At 36.4% G+C, this 22,285-nt stretch overlaps 1 protein-coding gene across 2 annotated transcripts in view; it reads right to left on the bottom strand.

Moving 5' to 3' along the window:
• PPFIA2 (PTPRF interacting protein alpha 2) overlaps positions 1-19,927 on the bottom strand; it is a gene marked incomplete at both ends in the record, with an annotated part of 322,124 nt that extends 302,197 nt beyond the window's left edge. For both annotated transcript variants that reach the window (XM_084276255.1, XM_084276256.1), the window contains one exon: positions 19,679-19,927. In XM_084276255.1, the coding sequence (XP_084132381.1) occupies positions 19,679-19,927 (249 nt within the window). The remainder of the gene's footprint in view (positions 1-19,678) is intronic.
• Between the last annotated feature and the right edge of the window lie 2,358 nt (positions 19,928-22,285).

The raw sequence follows: 22,285 nt of genomic DNA, 5'->3' as shown, positions 1-22,285 counted from the left end.
AGGACCTCATGTCAGCCCTTGCCCCAGTGATGCCGCAGCACAGCTGGTCTCCAGCTCCCCACAGCTCTGTCCTACCTGTTCATGGGCCCCTCTAAGCCAGGCCCACCACAGTCCAATGTCCCAGCCCAGCCCCAGGGAGGTGCCTGGGGCTGGGGCTCCCTGGTGCCCCCAGCTGCTCTGATCCTGCCTGGGGCTGGAACAAGCTGTGGTCCTAAGCCCTACCCCAACAAACCCCTGGATCTCAGGGAGCCCTCAGCTCTTGTAGCACCCTAACACTATATGCATAAATGATAAAAATATCTACAGCATTATTTCTTTTTAAATCATAAAGTAGTAAAAGTCTTCAGTACACACCCGCCCCCCCCATAGCCCCCATTAAATATGAAGAATGTTAATATTTAAACTACAAAAAATCAAACATAAATGCCACAAGGATATAACTTTGAAAGCTTATCCTACAGTTTTTTGCATTGCTCTTGAATACTGAAAAAACACAGAAATCTCTCAAGATTGTGTATCAGTAAAATGAATTTGTATGTTAAATCTATCAATTGAATAGCAATGCAAATCATTTTCCCACATAGTTTCACATTAACCAATGCTACTAAAGCTTTACTTTTTATTATAGTTACTCAACTATTTCGAAATATCCTACCTGTGGCTTTTTTATATTGCTTTAAGACAGACACAAATTTTGCACGCCTAACTTAAAAATTATGTTCAGAAAATGCCTATTAGTTTATAAACTGAAATTATTTAATTACTATCTATTAATAGAAGATACATAGCTACACTCCTTGAGAGTCACTGCTGCGCAAGTATTAATGCTTACTGCAAAAGTGAATGTTTCAACATGTATCGTACATCTCTTAAAATACTCCGTTGTGCAACAAACCAACCAAGGATGCAGTCAAATCTTGCTTTCTTACCTTATGCATATATGACAAACTACTCATGAGTAGTTTCCACAACCTAAAACCTACAATACTCATTTGCCTGTGGCATAAATCAGATGTTTCAGCTTCATTTAGCATCACCCAAAACTGGTATTAAGCCTGCCTGGTCTTGCACAGGGTATCTTTCTCTTATGCACAAATTTGCTCCCCATCTCTCCTTTCAGAAGTAACTTAAAAGCTTTATTATAACAGGTTCCTTGGTAAAACTTTGCTTCTATGTTTAAACAAGAGAAGGTATTTAATCTGATATGAGAATGTCCACACAGTCTATGTGAAAAGCCCGCTCAAAGTTGTATTTAAAATACCTTTTTCAGCCTGGTTTCAAACAGTACTTGTGGGTACAACCCTACTGATCTCTTTGGCAGTCTACTGCATGCTTTAATAAAGCTCAATATTACAAAACTAAAATAATGTGCATCCTAGTGTATGGAGAGGTTGCATTTTCTTGAGTGACAGAGGAAATGAGTGACTAGTTAGATCAAAGCCTGAGAAACACTAAACAGTACAGAAACAAAAAGGAAATAATTTCAGCAATTTGACAAATAGCAAATGTAAGTGACTGACCTATGGGCTCACAGGGCATCAGAGGCAGACCTAAGTACACCTGAGCCTCTGGAAATCACAGTTCAGTGTCTAGTTTTGTAACACTCATTTTCTTGTTGTGCACTCATATCCCATAGCCCCACTTTTTTATGTTCAAAATAATTCTGCAGACTGAATTGTAGAAGTAAATGTGAATATTGCCATTCCCCAATGCTCTATTTAAATTCTGAAGTAGTCGTCAGAACTTACCAGAAAGAATTGCATGTGTGCATTTATCCTCTAAGCACGTTACACCTTCCAAAGATGGCTGCTTTTTCAAAATACAGCCATTTTTCTAAGTAAAAAACCCTGTTTTCTACTTAGCATCTGTCTTCTTACAATCACTTTAAAAATAAGTAAAATTAAAAAACTAATTTGAAATGATGCAGCAATGGTCAGTATTTTGATTATCCATATAATACACATGATATATAGAATCAGGACCTTTTCTCTTTAAAAAAAATGCACTGTCCCACTCTCTTTGACTTCACTTTGCAGGAGACAGGAGGCAGGTTAGAGCAAGAAAAGTGTATCTGCAATCCACAAAGGCAACCTCTTCATTATTGGCAGAATGCAGTTGTAAAATGACTCTCTATTTTCTAGCAGCTGAGTGATACCAAATAAAGAATGGAAGATACCATGAACATAGGGCTGTCTCCTTAACTCTTTGATGCAATTCTTACTCAGTCCTACTGTAGAAATGTAAACTTTTTGAAAATGTTTTTAAATTTTTTAATGAAAGTAAGCATGGACTGTTTGAAATAGGAAAAAACTCAAGTTTCTTATTTTTTTGAGAGCAGATAATTTAATATGAAGGAAAAAAGACATCTTCTATAGGGAACAGCTAGATAAATTAAGAATTTGGCTGTTTCAGGGGCATTCCTACCATAAACTGCTCTGTAGAAATATCACATTTGAATTTCCATTACATTTTACCCTGGTCTAGAACACTGAAAAGTATGAAACATAGTTAAAGTAAACTTCATATTATATTTTGATACATAAATTGGCAACCTGCTTCAATTAGTTGAAACTAAACTATCTACAAAAATTACATATGGCAAGAATTAGGAGAACATCTTATGTGCTATTCCTCATGTACTCCAACTGCTTTGCTGAAGTTGCAAACCTTTCAACTAGTCTGTTCTCCTTCCTTCCCTTGTTCTCTCATGCCCTCCCTCCCCGTGTGCTCAATGATGCTGAGTACCTCATAGCTACTAGTAAGAAATAAGGTCATCAGTTCCTACTATGCCAAAAATGTGGAAAAAACTGCTTCAGTTCACTAAACTTCAGATTTACAGAATGTGGTGTAGCAAGCTTTAAAAGATCTCTATCCAAAGCTTACAAGAAATGTCCTATGCAGTTCCAGAAAGTCTTAAAGGCCAATTGTCTCTGAAGTCCCAAACAGAACACTCATTAGATTTTCAAGCCCAAACATTTTTTATATGTCATGTTAGTGGTAGAAAAGACTTCTCATTAGAATCTGATTCAAAATAAAGTCACTAACATAAAATACAGTGCATTAATTACTTTTGGAGACAGAGTCAGGAAACTGGCATGATTAGATGGCAGAGAAAGATCCTCAAATAATCCATTGACAGTTTCTTAAATAAACCAGGTGCAAAATAGCTAACTATTGAAAATATATATGGGCATAGAGGCTGAATTCAATTTTAAAAATCTCAGCAAAAAAAAGCACAGATGAAACATATTTGATTTTAAACCACTGAGGAAGGTCTAATTACATAGAAGCATGCCTACCTATTTCTAAATACTTTGCCTTTTAAAAAGAGAGAATTACAAAGATCAAGCCACACCATAGTATTTCCTCTTCTTTTTCTCTCCAACTATGAACAAAGGCAATCAACTCTACTAGTGAATAATGTTAAGTAAAGTTGGAATCACTATGTTTTCCCAGGAAATGTTTTTCAGGTAGAAAGGTGATGAGACATGTTGTAGTCAAAGGCAGAATAACAACCTTTTGTTGTTGTACTAAAAAAGAAGTGGACAGAAATTTTTAAACTTTCATGAAATTATTATCTATTTTATAGTTAATTTTATAACAAAACCAAAACCAACAAACAACCCAGACATATAAGTGGCATATCCTCCTAAAAGAATCATTACCAATGCGAATGGCTAGCCAGAGTTCTAGCTACTCTTCTTTTGGAAATCTTCATATTACTTAAATAAGAATTCAGTGAAATGGACAATGGTAAGTAATACAACATATGCTGATTTCATTGCTTTAAAATTAAAGTTTCGCAATTAACTTAAAATTTAATTTCTAGTAGAATGATTTTACCTTCTACCCTATAGACTTTTTTTCTGATTTCCTTGATAACAAAATACACACGCCCAAAGCCTCCACTTTTTTTCAGCTGCAGAGTTTTATTCCAGCTGAAGGTAATATTTGTCTTTTCAAATAGGCAAATTCAAACCAGAAGAGCATTTCTAAATAAAAACTATAAACATTAAGGTGGTAAAAAATTTTTCAATGTCAGTTATGACATGCTCTAAAAAATAGGTCTGGCTGTCAAAACAAAATATTTTAGTGAAGAATTTATTTCTCCATAAAATGCAACTTCTGCTCCTAATACAGAATTGTATTTTTTCCCAATAAACTATTTTTTCAAAGATTAATTTCTATTAAATGGTTCCAAAATAGTATTCTAAAACTGTGCAGACAAAGACTGAAAATCTTTAAAGGAGTTTCCCTTTCATGGAAAATCCAAACTATAATGATTTAAAAATTAACAGCTTAGATCACATAATCACAGAATCATAGGGGTTAGAAGGGACCTCAAGAGATCATCGGGTCCAGCCCTCCTGCCAAAGCAGGTTCCCTCGGACAGGTCGCACAGGTAGATGTCAGGACGAGGGGGAATGGATTAAAACTAAAGGAAGGAAGGTTTAGATTAGATATTAGGGGGAAGTTTTTTACAGAAAGAGTGGTGAGGTACTGGGACAGGCTGCCCACAGAAGTAGTGAATACCCTGTCCCTGGAGGTGTTCAAGGCCAGGTTAGATGGGGTCCTGGGCAACCTTGTGTAGATCCAGGCCTGAGGTTGGTGTCCCTGCCTGTGGCAGGGGGGTTGGAGCTCTATGATCCTTGAGGTCCCTTCCAACCCAGACCATTCTGTGATTCTATGATTCTATGTCCAGACAGGTCCTGTATATCTCCATAGAAGGAGACTCCACAACCCCCCTGGGCAGCCTGTTCTGTGAAAAAGTTCTTCCACATATTAGTGCAGAACTTCCTGTGTTGAAACTTGAAGCCATTGCCCCTTGTCTTGTCTCTACAGACCATAGAAAAGAGGCTGTCCATTTCCCCCTGTGTCCCACACTTGAGATATTTATAAACATTAATAAGATAATAAACAAGATTTTTCAGGACAATTATGCAATCTTATTAATTTTGTAATTTCTTTTTTATAAAAATCAGCATAAATCCTTGTGCTGTAGAACTTGAATTTTAATAAAAATTCTTCTTTAACTGAATACTGTGAGTATATATACAAGTGAGTATATTCTGTACCAGTATCGCGTTCACTACTAAAATTTAAAAGAAGGATCCTGAAGAATATTAAGGATACAATATTATCAAATTATATACCTTATACTACTACATTACAAAATTATCACCCTGTCAGAACAAAAAAGAATAAATATTACTTATCTTTGGCATTATCCTTTTCAAACCAGATGCCACAAGCCATTTAAAACTCTGTTACTGTACAACCTTTCACGTGAGTGCTCTAATAATACCCACTATGACTTTGACTTGTGTCACAGTTCTTCATACATAGCACACTTTATACTCATAAAATAAAACAATTCACTTTTGGAGGACACAGTACAACAATCATGAGTCACAACTGACTCATGGAAAGAGGAGAGGCAGGTTACGTTCTTACTCAAGGATATGTTCTGCGCAAAAATAACAACAGAACAACTTCCCAAGGCTGATGTATATTGTGCTCTTCCTCTTAGAAGCAGAGTCATTGTAAGAGAACCAGTAAAGTATTTTGCATTTGGTAGTATTCATACCTTTTAAGTTTTCTTTCTTACTTGGAGGAAATACTTCAGTTGGTAAATCCACTAAATTTAACTAGCTAATGGGCTTGCTAATATCTGTTTTCAGATTTTTAAGTGCATCTGGATCAGGTTGTAGTTAATTAACATAATGTAAGATTCTTTTATTTCCTTTTGATTGCATACAGACAAGCACACTCATGCACAATATTGGCATATTTACAAATATCTAAATACTTTCTTGTTGAAAAAGTGACAGCAAGGCTGATTTTTATAACATTAAAGACTTCATGGAAGTGAGGATATCGGTGAAATCGTAAGTCACAAAATAAAAACAACAACAACAACAACAACCAAACCCAAAAACCAAAGGAGGTAGAAATCCATGCTATGATTTTATTTTATTTTTTAATTTTACATGGCCTCAAAAGTGACTGGCTCAGTTATGGAAAATAAACACTTCTATCTTAGAAGTAGCATGTAAACTGCAGTTGAAAACCTGCCCTCAGCTGCAAGTTACGTAAGTCTGGGAAAGCATCCTGGAGATCTCGCAGTACAACACTTGCCCTGTTGTTATTCCTCTTAAGCATTTGTTTTGACATATCTTTATGAGGCACTGGTGTGTATGTGTGCACTCTAGAAATGAGCACTATGGGGTTATGAACTTCAGAGTTTTCTTTCCTTTATTCTGTGCTGAGTCTTTTTTGCCCATGACACTAATTGTGAAATGATCTCTCTCTGTCCTTATCTCGACTCCTAAGCCTCTCAATATGTATTTTCTCCCCTGTCCAGCTGAAAACAGGAGTGATAGAGCAGCTTTGGTGGGCATCTGTCCTCCAGCCAGGGTCAAACCACCACAAAATATTTTAGTGGCAAATGTATGCATTTTATCAAGTCTGATTCAGGTTATTTGAGATCTTGTGTAACCATTTGTTCCACAAGTCAGATTATCAACTTTCAGACTTAACTGTTGGATCTCAAATAATCTTCACTAAACCTTTTAAAGTATGCAGAAGTTTCTATTTGTGTGCAAATAAAACCATCTGCCCATGCACAGTATTATTTCTGAAGACTTAATCTGAACCTTATAAACGCATATACAATAAATTTTGTGAAAACCTGTGCTGCTTCTTGTAAGTGTTTTTTGAAATTTACAATTTTTCTTTTAAATTACGATTGTCAGTAAACAACACTTCCTAATATCTGTCCATGCAATCCAAATAATGAGTTTCTGTAGGAGATCTATACATACATGTGACATATTACTAGATAATCGACTGTATGCTCATAACTGTATGGTGTCGTTGTGGCCAGAAGTATTTTTCAGTTCACACTGAAAATGGATCAGTGGGACTACAGAAAAATAAACTACAGATTTCTTTCTTAATACAGGAGACAGTAAAAATTGTATTACAGTTGAGAGCCTAAGTACAGTTACATAGAAAGGAAAATGAGCCACAGAACTTAGTTGAATATTCAATAAAACATGACAAAGATATGGAAAAAGTAAAATCATTTATTGTCCACACATGTAGTGCTAGAATTTAAAATACGTTTTGGTTGACAAAATTTGTGCTAGTTCATAGCAAATACAAACAGCAACTCAAATAATAGTCAGATATCTGTATCTGATATGATGGTCTATAAATTACTGGACAAGAAAAAAATCTTAAAATATCTAATTTTTTTATTGTAATACTTCTGATAGCAAGACTTTACTGCTAATGACAAATTAAATTAAAAGGGGCAATTATATCTATCTAATAGTCACTATTTCAGATGTACTGTCTTCTACACTTTTTTTACCAAAGATATACAACAATCTGCTTATGTGACTATTATATGAAATAGTATTAATCCTTCTCCTTTTAGAAAAGAACAAGCTGCAAATGTGTTCTGCATTTCTTAGTGTCTTGGCTACTCATTATTTCCATTGTTGATGCAGGATTTGGTATTATTAAGCAAAGGAAGCATAATACAAAAACTAAGTGTATAAATACAATTTCCAAATTCCATCTCCAAACCACGTTTGTCCCAAAGGCACTTTTATTCATTGCTGCAATAGAAAGCCACTTTTTCTTCCAGGAAAACAGAAAATCTATTTTCTGAACAAAGTATTTATCTCTGAATGTTTGATGCCTATATTTGTCATTGTAGCAGAAAAAAATACAAAAATCAGACTCACTTCAACATCAGATGTTCTCATGAGCCATGTTTTGACAGTGACAATGTCAAGGATGTGGTCACAGTGCAAATATTCACATTTTCTTAGCTAAGTAAGGTAAAAATTAGCAATCACAAATGGTCTTGTCCAACCAAAATGTCTTCTAGAAGCCTTATCATGCTCAACCAAAATGTTTTCCAAAAGCCCCTACATACTTCCCTAACTCACTAGGGCATGTCTAAAGTGCTGTCCAAAGAACTCCAGAAGTAACTGCATGCATTTCAGGAAGCACTGTATTCTCATGCATGTGCCCAGTCTTCCAGATAACTATGAAACTGTAGACACGTGGGTGACTATACAGGCAGAAGATCGGGATCCAAAGGAATCACAGACAGCAAGGTTGTTCCAAGTCAGGGAATGTATTTCTCCTTTTAAAACTTCAGGGTTGTTTTTTATTGTGTGTGCTTGTTTAAATGTGTAATGCAATTATTTGATAATGCATGCAACTTCAACACCAAACAGCTGGTGAAAATATTATGAGAAGAGATTCGCAGTGGTTCCCGCTTTGTTCAGCTTGCTCCTTAACTATTTGTTTTTTAAGGACTAATTCTATCACTGACTGAAGCAAATGGAAATGCTTTCATAGTTGCTTCCATGAACTCTGGCCTAGGGCTTTACTTCCTGGTGGACTGTCTTTCATTCTTATCCCTCTTACTGAGTTCTAACACTTTGATGCAGAAGTATGATTTAATCTACTCATCTGTTACACTTTCATTATTACTCCTACCATTTACTTATCACTATGGTGCCTTCTGCTTACAGTGTGTGTGGGGGAAAAATGCAAAAAGAAATCTGTTAATTTTATTGCTTCACAATTTCAAATAAACCAACCCACAAGAGAGTACCTTACTGTAGGTCTCTAAGATTTATTTAACATTATCTGGTTTGACATACAAACAACTGTCATAATAAATTAACTGTCGCAGTATAATTATTTTTTTAGAACTCACACATGTTAAACTATTCAGTAAACCAACAATAATTAAAAAACCCCAAAACACTACAAACAAAAACAAACACCCCCCCCCCCCAAAAAAAAAAAAAAAAAACAAAACACAATCTCCTGCTAGCTAGGGAAAAAACACCACACTTGAAGGGTAAGATATGTAGCAACACAAAGACATACTCAGAAAATGATGATTTGAACAGATTTTTGAGTAGACCACAGAAATGTTAGTGTATAAAATAAGGTTACTGCTCTAACTGGCCCTTAACTTCTATCCATAGAAGTTCAGATTCCTGGGGATCATGTGAAAGATACACATTCAGTGATACAGGAAACCTGTTTTTTTTTAGCGTGAAAAGGAAAACTACACAGACTTCAGTGAGAGCTAAATTCTTCTTTAGAAGAAGTCATGCCCCTAACATAATGCTACGTTTTTGAGCAAATACTTGTGAATATAGGCAAATATTTGTTAAAACAGAAGATAGATAGATAGATAGATAGATAGATAGATAGATAGATAGATAGATAGCCAGAATAAGACTTCTAAAAGCTGATTCTTAAATATTCTTCACATTCTCTGCTTTTAACAGATAAATTAATACTGAAGAAATATGCATTTTCAAGAAACTATATTTATCTTGCATTTTTGTGTTGATGTGCTATTCTTAGATGATGTCTGAGCCTCTACCATCCACTTTCAAGGACATGAGCAAAGAGTATCCCATCAGAGTTAAGCTTTCTAAAACTGCTTTTTTTTTCCTCACTATAGAAAAGTTGGAAGGGACCTATAATGTAGTCCAACTGACTGACCACTTCAAGGTTGACCAAATTAAATCATATATTAAGGTAATTGTCCAAATGCCTCTTAAACACTGACAGGCATCACTACAGCTGTTACAACTACAGCTGTTAGGAAACTATTTAAAAAAAAAAGCTACTATATCTGTTAAGAAAACTATGGTGTCTACAATTTTCTTGTCACCGGTTTCACTTATAAGGACTTGGATAACCAACTCTGCTCTATTCTGCTGACCAGCACCATTATATTTTAATCTCGTATTCAGTCATGAGCCTTTATAAGTGTTCAGATAGAGCCATCAATACTTAATGTAGCAGTTGATGGCCATAGTTCAAGATAAAATAAGTGATAGCAATGTTTATGAAGCAGATACAGAGTGAAATGGGAGTACACAGTCTTGTTGCTAGCTTCAGGCATTCACCACATGCTTCTCCATCTCCTCTAAATATTTACTTAGATCTGTGATTCTTCTCATATGCCAGTTTTATCTTCTGCTGGACAGCCACATCAGTCTTCTTCAGTCATCAAATATTTAATACAAAGTCCATAGGTTTTAGAGAAGATCTACTTTTAAATATTTGCAGTATGCTACTGAATACACAGAAATTCATAAGGCAGGGAAATAAACTCATACTTGAAAAGTTTTCAATTAATTACTTGTATGTACAATTTTACCTATGAAGTCAGGAATATGCTGGCATTTAAAAAAATAAAAAAATACAGTCTAATTAGGACCCAGGTAAAGCACTGTCCTGCTTACACCACTGACACCGCCAGTCTGTGTTCTGACAGATAATATTAGTTTGGAGTCATCAACCATAATAAAAATTGTATTTAAAACTATGCAAACAACTTTTGTTTGCTTTTATGCAGAAAAAGAAACAACATGTATACATGTTCTGTAAGTAACTGAGGAAGGTAACAATTAAAGCTTCTGTAAATGTTTCTAAGGTTGGACACCACTAATATTTGAGGACTGTGTTCCACTTAAACTGTAGTAACTTAGTATTGCCAAGTCTCCTTTGAATTCCATATGCTCTATCTCTCCCTCATAAATTTAAATCCTGTAATAAAATGTGCTTGTGTCTTTATTTACTCTATTTGAATTAATTTAATAGTTAAGATTAATATCTATTCTTTTTCATACATATCAATATGGTTCCCTTAATATTCACATCTGATGATAGCAAAGCTGAGAGAGCATGCGATAGATGAGTGGACAGTGAGGTGGGTTGAGAATTGGCTGTCGGACAGAGCTCAGAGGGTGGTGATCAGTGGAGCAGAATCTGACTGGAGACCCGTGACTAGAGGTGTTACCCAGGGCTCAGTGTTGGGTCCAGTCCTGTTTAATATCTTCATTGATGACCTTGATGAGGGAATAGCATCCACCCTTAGCAAGTACATGGATGATACAAAGCTGGGAAGAGTGGCTGACACGCTGCCATCCAGAGAAACCTGGACAGGCTGGAAAGCTGAGCAGGGAGAAACCAGATGAGATTCAACAAAAGCAAGTGTAAAGTCTTGCACCTGGGAAGGAACAACCACTTGAATCAGTGCAGGCTGGGGATGACCTGCTAGAGAAGAGCTCTGTGGAAAAGGACCTGGGGCTCCTGGTTGATGACAGGTTGACCATGAGCCAGCAGTGTGCCCTGGTGGCTAAGAGAGCCAATGGGATCCTGGGGTGCATCAGGAGGAGTGTAGCCAGCAGGTCAAAGGAGGTCATCCTCCCCCTCTACTCTACCCTGGTCAAGCCCCACCCGGAGTACTGTGTCCAGTTCTGGGTTCCCTGGTATAAAAAGGACAGGGATCTCCCGGAGAGAGTCCAGAGGAGGGCTACAAAGATGATTAAGGGCCTGGAGCATCTCCCCTGTAAGGAAAGGCTGACAGAGCTGGGACTGTTCAGCCTAGAGAAAAGACGACTAATGGGGCACCTTATTAATGTTTATAAGTATCTTAAGTATGGGATGCAGAGGGAAATGGCCAGCCCTTTTTCAATGGTCTGTGGAGACAGGACAAGGGGCAATGGCTGCAAGCTGGAGCACAGGAAGTTCCGCACCAACATGCAGAAGAACTTTTTCATAGTGAGGGTGACAGAGCACTGGAATAGGCTGCCTAGGGGGGTGGTGGAGTCTCCATCTCTGGAGATATTCAAGACCTGTCTGGATGCCTATCTGTGCAGTATGAGCTAGGGAGCTGCTTTGGCAGAGGGGTTGGACCCGATTGTCCTGGTTTCGGTCAGGATGGAGTTAACTTCTTTTGTAGCAGCAGATGGGATGCTGTGTTTGAGAGTTAAAATGAAAGCAGTGCTGATAACACCCTGATGTTTTTAGTTGTGGTCAAGCAGTCAAAGATCTTTTCAGTTCTTCATATTTCTCTATTAATGAGAAAGGAGGGGATGAAGCCAGGACAGGTGACCCAAGCTGGCCAAAGAGAGTATTCTATGCCAATTACGTCCTGCTCAGTATAAAGGGGGGCTGATAGGAGGAGGAGCGGGCAGCTCCAGAACGCACAGTTTTCGGGGGACGGTCGGGTTCCGGGACAGCTCTGGGTGGCACGGCCTGAGTTGTGGGTTCGGTGAGAAACTGCATTGTGTATCAACAGCTTCATATATTTTTTTTGCTCTAAAGTCCTGTTAGCATTGTTATATTGTATCTTTCTGCTATTCTAGTCAACTATCCTTATCCCAACCCACGGGTTTTTGGTTTCTTGGTTTTGGGTTGTTATTTGCCCCTTCCTTTTCCCTTCCCTTGCCTCATCCCCACCCACACACTTCTCCCCCTCCTCTTTTCCTTTAAAGAGCAGGCAGCTCTCGGTTCTCAGCTGGGGTAAAACCACAACACTGATGATCTCTCGAGGTCCCTTCCAACCCCTGTGATTCTATGGTTCTATGATAAACCGTTGAAATAACTAGCAAAAAAGCATCATTCCAATTTGTTCATTTAAACATTTCTGTTCATATTTAGTTATCTAACCTGATCTACATAGTCACAAAGACTTGGTGCTTGCACTGACTTCAGTGGGAACTGCATGAGTTCAGAACACTTGAAAACGAATAAATCTTTATTTAGTAGTCCAAACAACTGCTCTCTAAGACAGTGGAAAGCTCCTAGAGATCGCAACAAGCACTGGATTAAGCTTTAATTTTTATATATGAATACTGAGTGCTTTACTGGACTTCTGAGACAGAAAACTTTGAAATTCCATCACAGACACATGGGATAGGATCTGAATTTCACTTTTTGGAATTCTATTTAAATTCTTTTGTGGAAATGTGAGGAAAAAAATTATCTCACAATATAAAGAAAATTGATGGAGACCCTACAAAAGCTCTTTTTACAGGAAAAGGTTTTCAGTACTTGAAAAAAAGTACTGATTATTCATTCAAATATACAGGATGCGATTGGTACTCTTATGTTCTTCAGCATAGCCAGAAATAAAATGGGGAGAAAAGCCATCCTTCCATCTTCATCACAAGAGCTATTTTAAGAATAATACTGTACATCGAACTATTATTTCTAACCAAACAGCAAATACTTGAAATTGCTTGGTAAGTGTCCAATTTTAAATGATCAAAATTTATTTTTAAGTATTTTAATTTTTTTTTTTTCTAGTGGGCTATTTTATTTTTGCATCTATGTATCTACATGTATGTTGCTATTCTGTATCTATGGACTGCATGCACACACATTTAAAGAAAAAATACAAGTTCAGAATACTGACTTACTCTGGTTTTCCCATACCTTTTTTGTCCCTGGAAGTAAAATAGTCATTGTTCATCAGTATTGGAAGAAACTGCAATGCTATCAACCAAATTCTCTAATCACAATCCTATTTAAGCTTAATATTGATTAAATTACATAAACTGGTTCAATAAAACAAGGTCATTACATTTCCAACTTTGGATTTTTCCTTCTATAGTGCCTCCACTAAGCCTTTCTAAATAAGTGGTATTTTACTAGATGAAATAAAACCTTTATGATTAACAGTATATTTCTATTACTGATTTTAATCCTGACTTACTGTAGCAAACAATTAGAGTTTAGCAGAAATCTATGGGGTCCTAGGGGATATCAAAGGATTCCTTTTAGCATTATAGCCCCACACTGCAAGAAATTCTATTATGTCCAGAAAGAACAGAGCTTCAAATAGTGCTAATGATAATATTTATTAGAGAGAAAAAAATATATTTTCTAACATCTTGAAGAATTCATACTTAATTATGACTAGGTGTTTACATCTCTACCTCAGAGATGCACTGCAATCAGTATACACTCAAAGTTGCTGGAAATAAAGAAACAAATAAACTGGAGCATTTACCTTCCATGTCACTTATCAAGACCAAGACAAAAGTCTGAATTAGTATTGGATATTCCCCTGTCTATTTTAAAGATTCATAGCAAAGATACTTTAAATAAAATTCTAAAGTGTCTGGTGCAGAAACAGCCAAAGTTGATTGTTCTATTGTATTATTAGCAGGTGTTTCATAAAGTTGTAATTTTTCATTAAATGTTTCATCAAACGAGAAGTTATATATTTGTTTGCTAGCTACCATTACCAGCCTTGTTTATTATTGCTGTGCAAATTTTCAGAGAAGAATGTTGTCTCAGATAGATCAGGTGAACCTTAAAGGTCCCTTCCAACCCAAACTATTCTATGATTCTATGAAACAGATGTATACATATTTCAGTAACACCCTCTTCATAGGCCTGTATAGCATGCCCTGCTTTGCAGGTGATTTCGACCACTTGAGTTCCAATGGTCCCTCTCCATATATACTATTCTATGATCCCTACAAAATAATTGCATATTTAGACTGCTGTACTTTTTAAAAGTCCATTATAAATTTAGGGGGGTTTATAGTAATGCACAGAACAACCTCATATAAGTTGAGCTATCTAAAAGTAAACCACTCAACCTAAGCATCAAGCCTCTTTCTATAAACCCAAGGGAAAACCAAAACAAAAGCAGAGCATTTCCAGGTTCACCCTACCCATCTCACAGGATCAACTGCCCTGCCTGAAGGGCCCAATTTTCCCATCTTCTAATAGAGATATTCTATAGGATTAAGACAAAATGCGTAACTTTTAGACAGCTTTATTAGGCAGAATGGATTGTACTATAAAAGCACAGGTGAAGATTCCGATCATGAGAATAAGGAGAGTTATAGCCATGTAAAACAAAAAGTCTGCTAACATGAGTGCTCAGCAGAAATAGAACTTAGCTCTCCTTTACAAAAACCCAGCAACTGCCCAGTAAAGGAGATCAAAACACATAGAAAGGCAAGATTTGTTAAATAAATAAATAGATAGCTACTTTATGTATTCTTTAAAGCAACAAAACCTATATGCCAATGTATGTTACTCACGTGAAAACATCACCATCACTGTGTCAGTGACAGTACAGCATTTCCTCATCTACGAGTGTTCTCTAAAAACAGGGGTTTTCTATTCAAAGACTGAATGAAATCAATGTCTTACTGTAAATCAAAGCACTAGTCAATTCAGGTCATAATCTATCGCTTTCAATTGGAACAATATTTCACATATGAAGTTTGTTTTCAAATTGTGATTATCACAAGCTTTTCAAGGGACTTTAAAGAATTTAGTATTTTTATTAAAATTCTATAAACATTCAAATTGAAAATCAAGCCATTGTACTTGAAAATTTAATTTGGAATTTATTGTCTCAGAATATAATTTTGTTATTGGTCCAGATCCAAACTGAAAGTTACTCACTCATCAGAGTGAAAAGATTTTGCACATTTTCATCAATCCTTCAATGATGAGCACAGTGATGTCTAGCTAAATTCCCACTGCAGGACAAGAGGAGACTAACAGTTATAAGAGAGATTCTCTTGAGTGGCAACCATCAGGATCCATGTCAGCATCTTAACATCTTTTAAAGTGCTTGCAACATTGTTTTACTTTATAATCTTACACAGTCTCAGGCCTGGGCCACGTTGTTGTCCCTGTTTATAGTAATATACAGTATTCAAGAGACCATAGACACAAACAGAAGCACAGGAGGTTCTCTCTGATCATCAGGAAATACTCTTTTAATGTGAGCGTGACTGAGCATTGGTACAGGTTGCCCAGAGAGGCTGAGAAGTTTACTGTCACAGATACTCAAAAGCCATCTGGACACAGTCCTAGGCAGCTTGTTCTAGTAACCCCGCTGGAGCAGAAGGGCTGAACAAGGTGACCTCCACAGGTCCCTTCCAATCTCAACTGTTCTATGATTCTGTGAATATTAGATTAATTCTAACGTAAATCACTGAGCAAGTACACTAGTAATAAACAAAATGTACATATTTAATTAGACAGTAATTACCTATGAACATCTTCATATAAATAATACCTCAGTATCTTCCACACCTTGAAACTTATTTTTGAAAGAATAAAAGAAACAATAAAACAACCGCACAACAAGCCTAGTTTAGCACTGTTTATCAGAGCACATTTATGCTTATTATAACTTTTATGACTCTTATTATTCATTCTAAGTCTTACAATGACACAAATTGTATTTTTTTCATGTTTATTTACAAGGCAACTAATATAGGTGACATTTTCTAGACAATTTAAGATTATGGTGAAATTTACTTGACAAAGTTGCAACTGAACGTTTTCTAGCACTCAAAACAGGAGTTACAGTTTCTAACTACAATTACCAAGCTTTTTAGCAGAGCATTCCTCTATTCTAATTTTATTCCAGTAAAATAAAAACATAGTGTTCAGTATGTTTCCCCATTACTGTAGAGTTGTATTTAGCAAATATTACTTTTTTTGGACTCAAGAGTCATGACCTAAAATCTTGTTATGAGAGAATATGCGGTGCAGACTCAAATAAACTTTCTTTAGAGGCTTCTGCTGTCAACAGCAGCTCTGAGAAGACTAAACAAAACCACTTGTGAACTAGTTTCTTAACATCAGAAGACTTACTATGCACAGAAGACTTTTCAGCTAAACTGTACTATCACATAGTTCTAATAGTTTTTGTAAAAATATTCAGACTCATTTCATTCTTTGTGTGAACGACCCCATACCAAGTGGAATCTCTTCACAGTGGAGTCTGAAATAAAGAACAGGAAGGGGTGTTCTGGATCATATTCAGAGGTTAACCAGAATTACTATGATATATAATGTCTTTCACACCAGGTTATCTTGAAAGTAGTTGGGGGTTTTTACCCTGTCTTTGTCTAAGAAAGATGGATTCTGAACGTCATCCCTTGATAATTCAGGAATTAAATGCTTATGAGGAATGATACAGCTTTATTCATGGTACCTTATATTAATAATTCCCTCCATCAACATTACTTTTGGCTTAAACCATTAACTTCATCTTTACCTAACTGCTCCATCTTCTTGCATCCCCAAGGAAATTTACAAAATCACTTATATTCCCTCTCACCTCTCAGCTTTCCCCAGAAATAAGAAAACTTCAATTAGTCCTTTTATGTATAGTATGTTACTGCCTCTTCGCTCCAGTAGTCTTTTCCTGAATCTCTTCCAACTTGAGGGTGGTTCTTAATCACTACTGAGACAAAACCCAGACAATACGGTTCGAACCACTCCTTGGTTTAACTGTGTTAGTACTTATCTATTTCTAATAGCAATAATACATTTCAGAATATTTGCCTTTTTTACACCCACCTCCCATTGGCTGCCTGCAGCCCTTCTATAACGTGTATTTTTCCTCTCTACTGCTGCTACCTAAAAGGTCGGAACATAAATTTTTGTTATTGACTGCTAGATACAGGGTACGCATCTTTGTACCAAGCAGTATCATCTCACCTCAACGGCTTATTCATTAGCCCAGTTTTCATGTGGGTTCTTTTTGTTTAGATTCTATTACTGAAAAGAGCAAGGATTTCTCCAGATCAGTTTTAACTGTTTAAGACAATAAGCAAAAAGTGCCCAAACAAAAATGCTTCAGAGCATAATTGTGTCAATGCACACTTTCTACCTGCAAAACACTATGAAAAAGCTAAGGAATAATTCAATTTTGAATACCACTCAAGAAATCAAGAGCTAAAAGAAATATATGTTGATAAAGAAATACTCTTAGATGTCACATTATAGCTAAATAATAATCAGTGTATAGTTATCATATATTTATGTACTCTTTTCCTAAATTGAATTAACACAGAATTCTACCTCTCCATGATAAAACCACTGGTTAGCATTTTGTCATAAGACTGTGCCAGGCAGCTAGCAATGCAAGCCTGACATTCATAAACTGCAAACAAATAAGAAAATTATAAAGTTACTATGTAGAATATCTCAAGTCCAGAAAGGAAGCTAAATAGTATAGCAATCATATAGGAGTTGTTTTCCTGGAAGGCTTTATTGTTACATTATTAGGCTAGTGCTCTGTGCTTATAGAAACAGATTTCTACAGAACTAAATTACTTACATGAAGATCTAGACAACTTAATTGAGGGGAAAAAATCTGGTTCTGCTTTAAAGTTTAAGCAGTATGTTACACAGTTTTTCATACGGGAAACACACATCTCTAGTCAGCTATATGGATGAACGCTACGTGAAGTGTACATCATACTCAATGGTACATGGTAGTGCAATGTCTTCACCTGACAAATCAGTCACCTTTAGGGGATGTACCGCTACCACTCAAAAACACACAACACCAACATTTACTAGAGGAAATAAAGATTAAAATCTTATCATAATCCGGTTCCTCAGAATTTCTGTTTCTTTTAGGCCCTGTATCACATATATGCTGACTATTACTTTCCTTAGCTAGTCTCCTGCATTTTAGCAAGAGTCTTCCTTATGTGAGACATAGAAACACTAAGGCTTAGACGCCAGACAGTGCTTAACAGAAATACCTCACCGTGGGCTCTGTACTAAGCAGCACACCGAATACAAAACCTCCTATCTCCTTTGGATTTCCAGCAATAAATCTTTGAATAAAGATTCTGTGCTGCTTTTCACTCATTCTTTTACACTCTTCTATTTATTTAAAGATACCAGTGGAAAATAAGCTCAATTGCCCATAAATTAGAAAAAAACAAGCCCCCTTGATTTTACTATATAAAAGATCATTGGTACTCTTTTTCATTAGACTGAAGTCAAGTGAAGTCATTCTTATTGTCTGCAGTTAATGCTGAACTTGCTAATGGTATTTTTCAAATTGTTAGGGAATCTTTCTCTCTTTTTTAAGCCTATCCCAAGATATCCCAATAACCTGGTAGGGTTAGCCCTTATGCAACTGCTTTTGTTCCCTGTTCCAGTGGTTGCCTTTCTCCTTTTCTGTCTTTTAAGAACTTTCTCACTTCTTATAATCACTCAGATGAATCTGTTCCCCATCCTCTCTAGCAATTGTCTACACGTGTATAACTTTGTCCAGTCAAATACACCCAGGCACTCACACTTATCATCAAATTCTCTTGCAAGTGATGGTTGGAAGATGCAAAGAAAATAACACGGAAAAAGACTTCATTTTCATTTCAAACCTCTGATCAGATACACAGCCTGAACTAAAATGTTTCTTTGCTTTTATATCTAATATATTGAAAAATAATGTTAAATTGATATAAACTATTAAAATATCATATAATTATTTTAGCTGGAGTAATTATTCTTCAATTCCTAAACACAGACCAAAGTAATTTTATATAATAAAATTAATATAATTATTTTTAAAATTAGGATATCAGTTGGTTTTGGGTTTGTGTGTAGTTCATTATTTAACCTACATAAACTATTTTTATTTGTTATAGCACTATTTAGAAACTTATCTAGAATAGAGTCTGAAGGAAACATCTTCATTCTTTTTCTTCATTCCCACTGTTAGATCTTTAATTTAAATGATCACTCATCTGTTGTAAATGCTGGAGCAACAGCTAAAAGAACCAGTAGCTACAGGCCTTCAGTTTGCCCTCCTTGAAGTCAACAGCATGACTCCTACTCATAACTTTGAAGAGAAGACAGATTCCAAAGAGGTCAAACCACGTACAGTTAAATCACTAGGAGTTTTGCAGCCAACCATAACGGGAGCAGAATTTGGGCCTCAAGAAATAAATACCAATTAGGGTTAAAGTAAGTGTCATTAAGCAAAAAACTGGTAAATCAAAAAAAAAAAAAAAACAAAAACCCACCATTATACATTGCATACCTGAGGCAGCGCTGAGTTAAGCTGTCGCTGGAGGGAGTCTCTGTCGTAGATGACATCCTGTAGGCGTTGCTGTGCAAGTGACAAGCTTTCCTGTGTCTCCCGAAGAGTATCAAGGAGACGGTCCCTTTCATCCAGCATGTTCACCATCAGCTGCTCAAAGTGAGAATCCGAGTCTGAGCCACTGCTTTGGGACCCCCGTTGACTCATCGGGGTGTCCTCGTTTATCGTTGGCATCACTTCACACATCATTTCTTTAAAAAAAAAGGAAAATATTTTCAGTAGAAAAATACTTGAGGGGATTTCAGAAGAGGAATTAACTCTGTCACACATACACAGTTAGTAGATTATTGCATTGTTCCCTCTTTCAACTTTGTGTTTTCAATGTTAATCAGATGGTCGATAGACAGGGATTAAACACAGTGACTAATTTCACACAGCAAAGACCCTGAATGTGAATCCTAAACTGAGACAAGACTGACTTTAAAGACATGGAGGGTAACAGAATATTTTAAATTATTAATATTTTATAAATAATGGTAACTTAAAATGATAGAAAATAGTTCCTTTTCAATTTTAGTCTCTTACCATTAGATTTTCTCCTCTCTCTTACTTAATGCCATTGTTAAATTGTTGGTATTGGTGCCAACAGCTGCCATTAATTGCCAGATTTTTGTCCTGCTCTAGGCATTTCTATAGTACAGCTCAGGCTAACCATTGATCCAGTATCATGCTGCCTTAACAATGCCAGGTTCATCTATTTTTCTATCTAGTTATTCCCACCCTCAGGGGAAATTATTCTCCAGTGAGCTTGTTCAGTGAGAGGTCAAGAACTAGAAACTGTCTGCTAATTAGCATCCCTGTGATATCTTGTGTAAATTGAATTACCAGGGACAGAATCAGTGTTGTTTGTTTCCTTAAAACAGTCCTGAGCAGAGCAAGTATCACCTAGTCCCATTCATTTTTAAATTATGAAGCTTCTTATGTAAATCGCAAGCCCTTGGTTTCCGTATGGAGAGAGGTTTATGCAATGAGATACTGGTTCAGCAAATGGAGGGGAAAAAAAAAACAAAGATACAACAGGTCTAAAGCTCAGATTTTTATTTTTTACTAAAGACTTTGTTAATTATAGATGGTATCTACTCAATAAAAGTCAACCAAAAATCACAAATTGCTTTTCTAGTATGACTGAAAAAGTATAGCAGATGTAACTTTATACAGAGTTACAGGTTAATTTCTGGAAATTCTCTTCCTATTGTAATTATTAGAAGCCTTTTATCTGAGTAAGTGGGATCAAGATGCTTTTTGTTCATCTACTGGGAGTAAAAATATTTTACCTAAGAGTTTGCTGTGGACCTTCTGGACTTAGTCTACAATACATGTGGTTGACAAACTTTCACTGTTAAGTGTGCCATGATGCAACATTCTCAACTCTTCAGTTTCAATATTATGATTAATTATGTCTTCCAAAGTAAGACAATGAAACTTGTAAAAGTAGAATTTATGAAAAATGGAAGATCTCACATTGCAGACTGTAACTTAAAGGCAGACCATACACCAGGGACCGAAAGAGCTAAGACAAGAGTACTTGGTTCATAAAGAATAACTTCTCCTACCATCACTAGGTCACAAGTAATACTTGTACTGACTTTGTCTGCTGCTAATATTTACTGGGAAAATGATAGTTTCCCTAAGATTAACTGGCCTTGAGCATCTTCTGAACATTCATGCACCATTTAGTATTCTTAATTTTCAGAAGTAGCAAAATTGGCACAAACATTGGTATTTCAACATGAATACTACTGTATAGCTTTCATAGGCAATAGGGTCACTACTGAGGTTTCAGGTAGGTCTTGATCCTGTTTTAAAGTGTCTGGATGGGAGACAAGGTAAAGGTTATTTGTGGCTATTATCCACTTAGTAATTAATTAGGTGCAAGAGAAGCAGTTAATAGCTTGAAGTGTTACTGAAAAGTTCCTCACATCTCCAACATATTTAGGTCAGATATATTTACTCAGGATTATCTGAGGTATTCAATGCTGCATATCTCTGTTACTCATGAGGTTCAGAACTTTCTATTCCTGAAACCTTTGTCTCTCCTCAACTATACACTCCACTAGGAAGCACCACAATGTCCTTCCATACTGAGACAATATATCAGTGCCTCCATCACCATCAAAAATATCAAGTTTAGAAGTATTTGCACCATTACTAACCAATCTTAATGCAACCTACCACTTCCTCTTCTAAGTATGGACAGCGTGTACTACTGTGAGACACCATAGATGGGAAGTGACTACACTCTGCAGCTACAGCAGGGCAGTTTGAATACCCATCCTCCTAGACTTCGATTTCCCTGGAGAAACAGATCAGCTTTTTGGGACTTTATGCTGATGTAACTGCTTTGTCCACTATCCACAGGTATCTTGAGATGTTGAACTACCAGCAGGTGCGAACCCCTGTCTTGCCTCCATGATCCTCTCACAATGTTGTGATGGAAAGTGGCCATCACTCTGGAGTGTCCCCACCCGGGTCCCACATGAGGCTAACCAAAGGATGGTTCACAGTGTACAAAGTGCTAACTGAAAAAAAGGGATAACTAAAACATCC

The sequence above is a fragment of the Gallinula chloropus genome (assembly GCF_964237585.1).
Source record: "Gallinula chloropus genome assembly, chromosome: 1".
NCBI classification, from domain to species: Eukaryota; Metazoa; Chordata; class Aves; order Gruiformes; family Rallidae; genus Gallinula; species Gallinula chloropus.
This window is presented reverse-complemented; position numbering and strand designations above follow the sequence as displayed.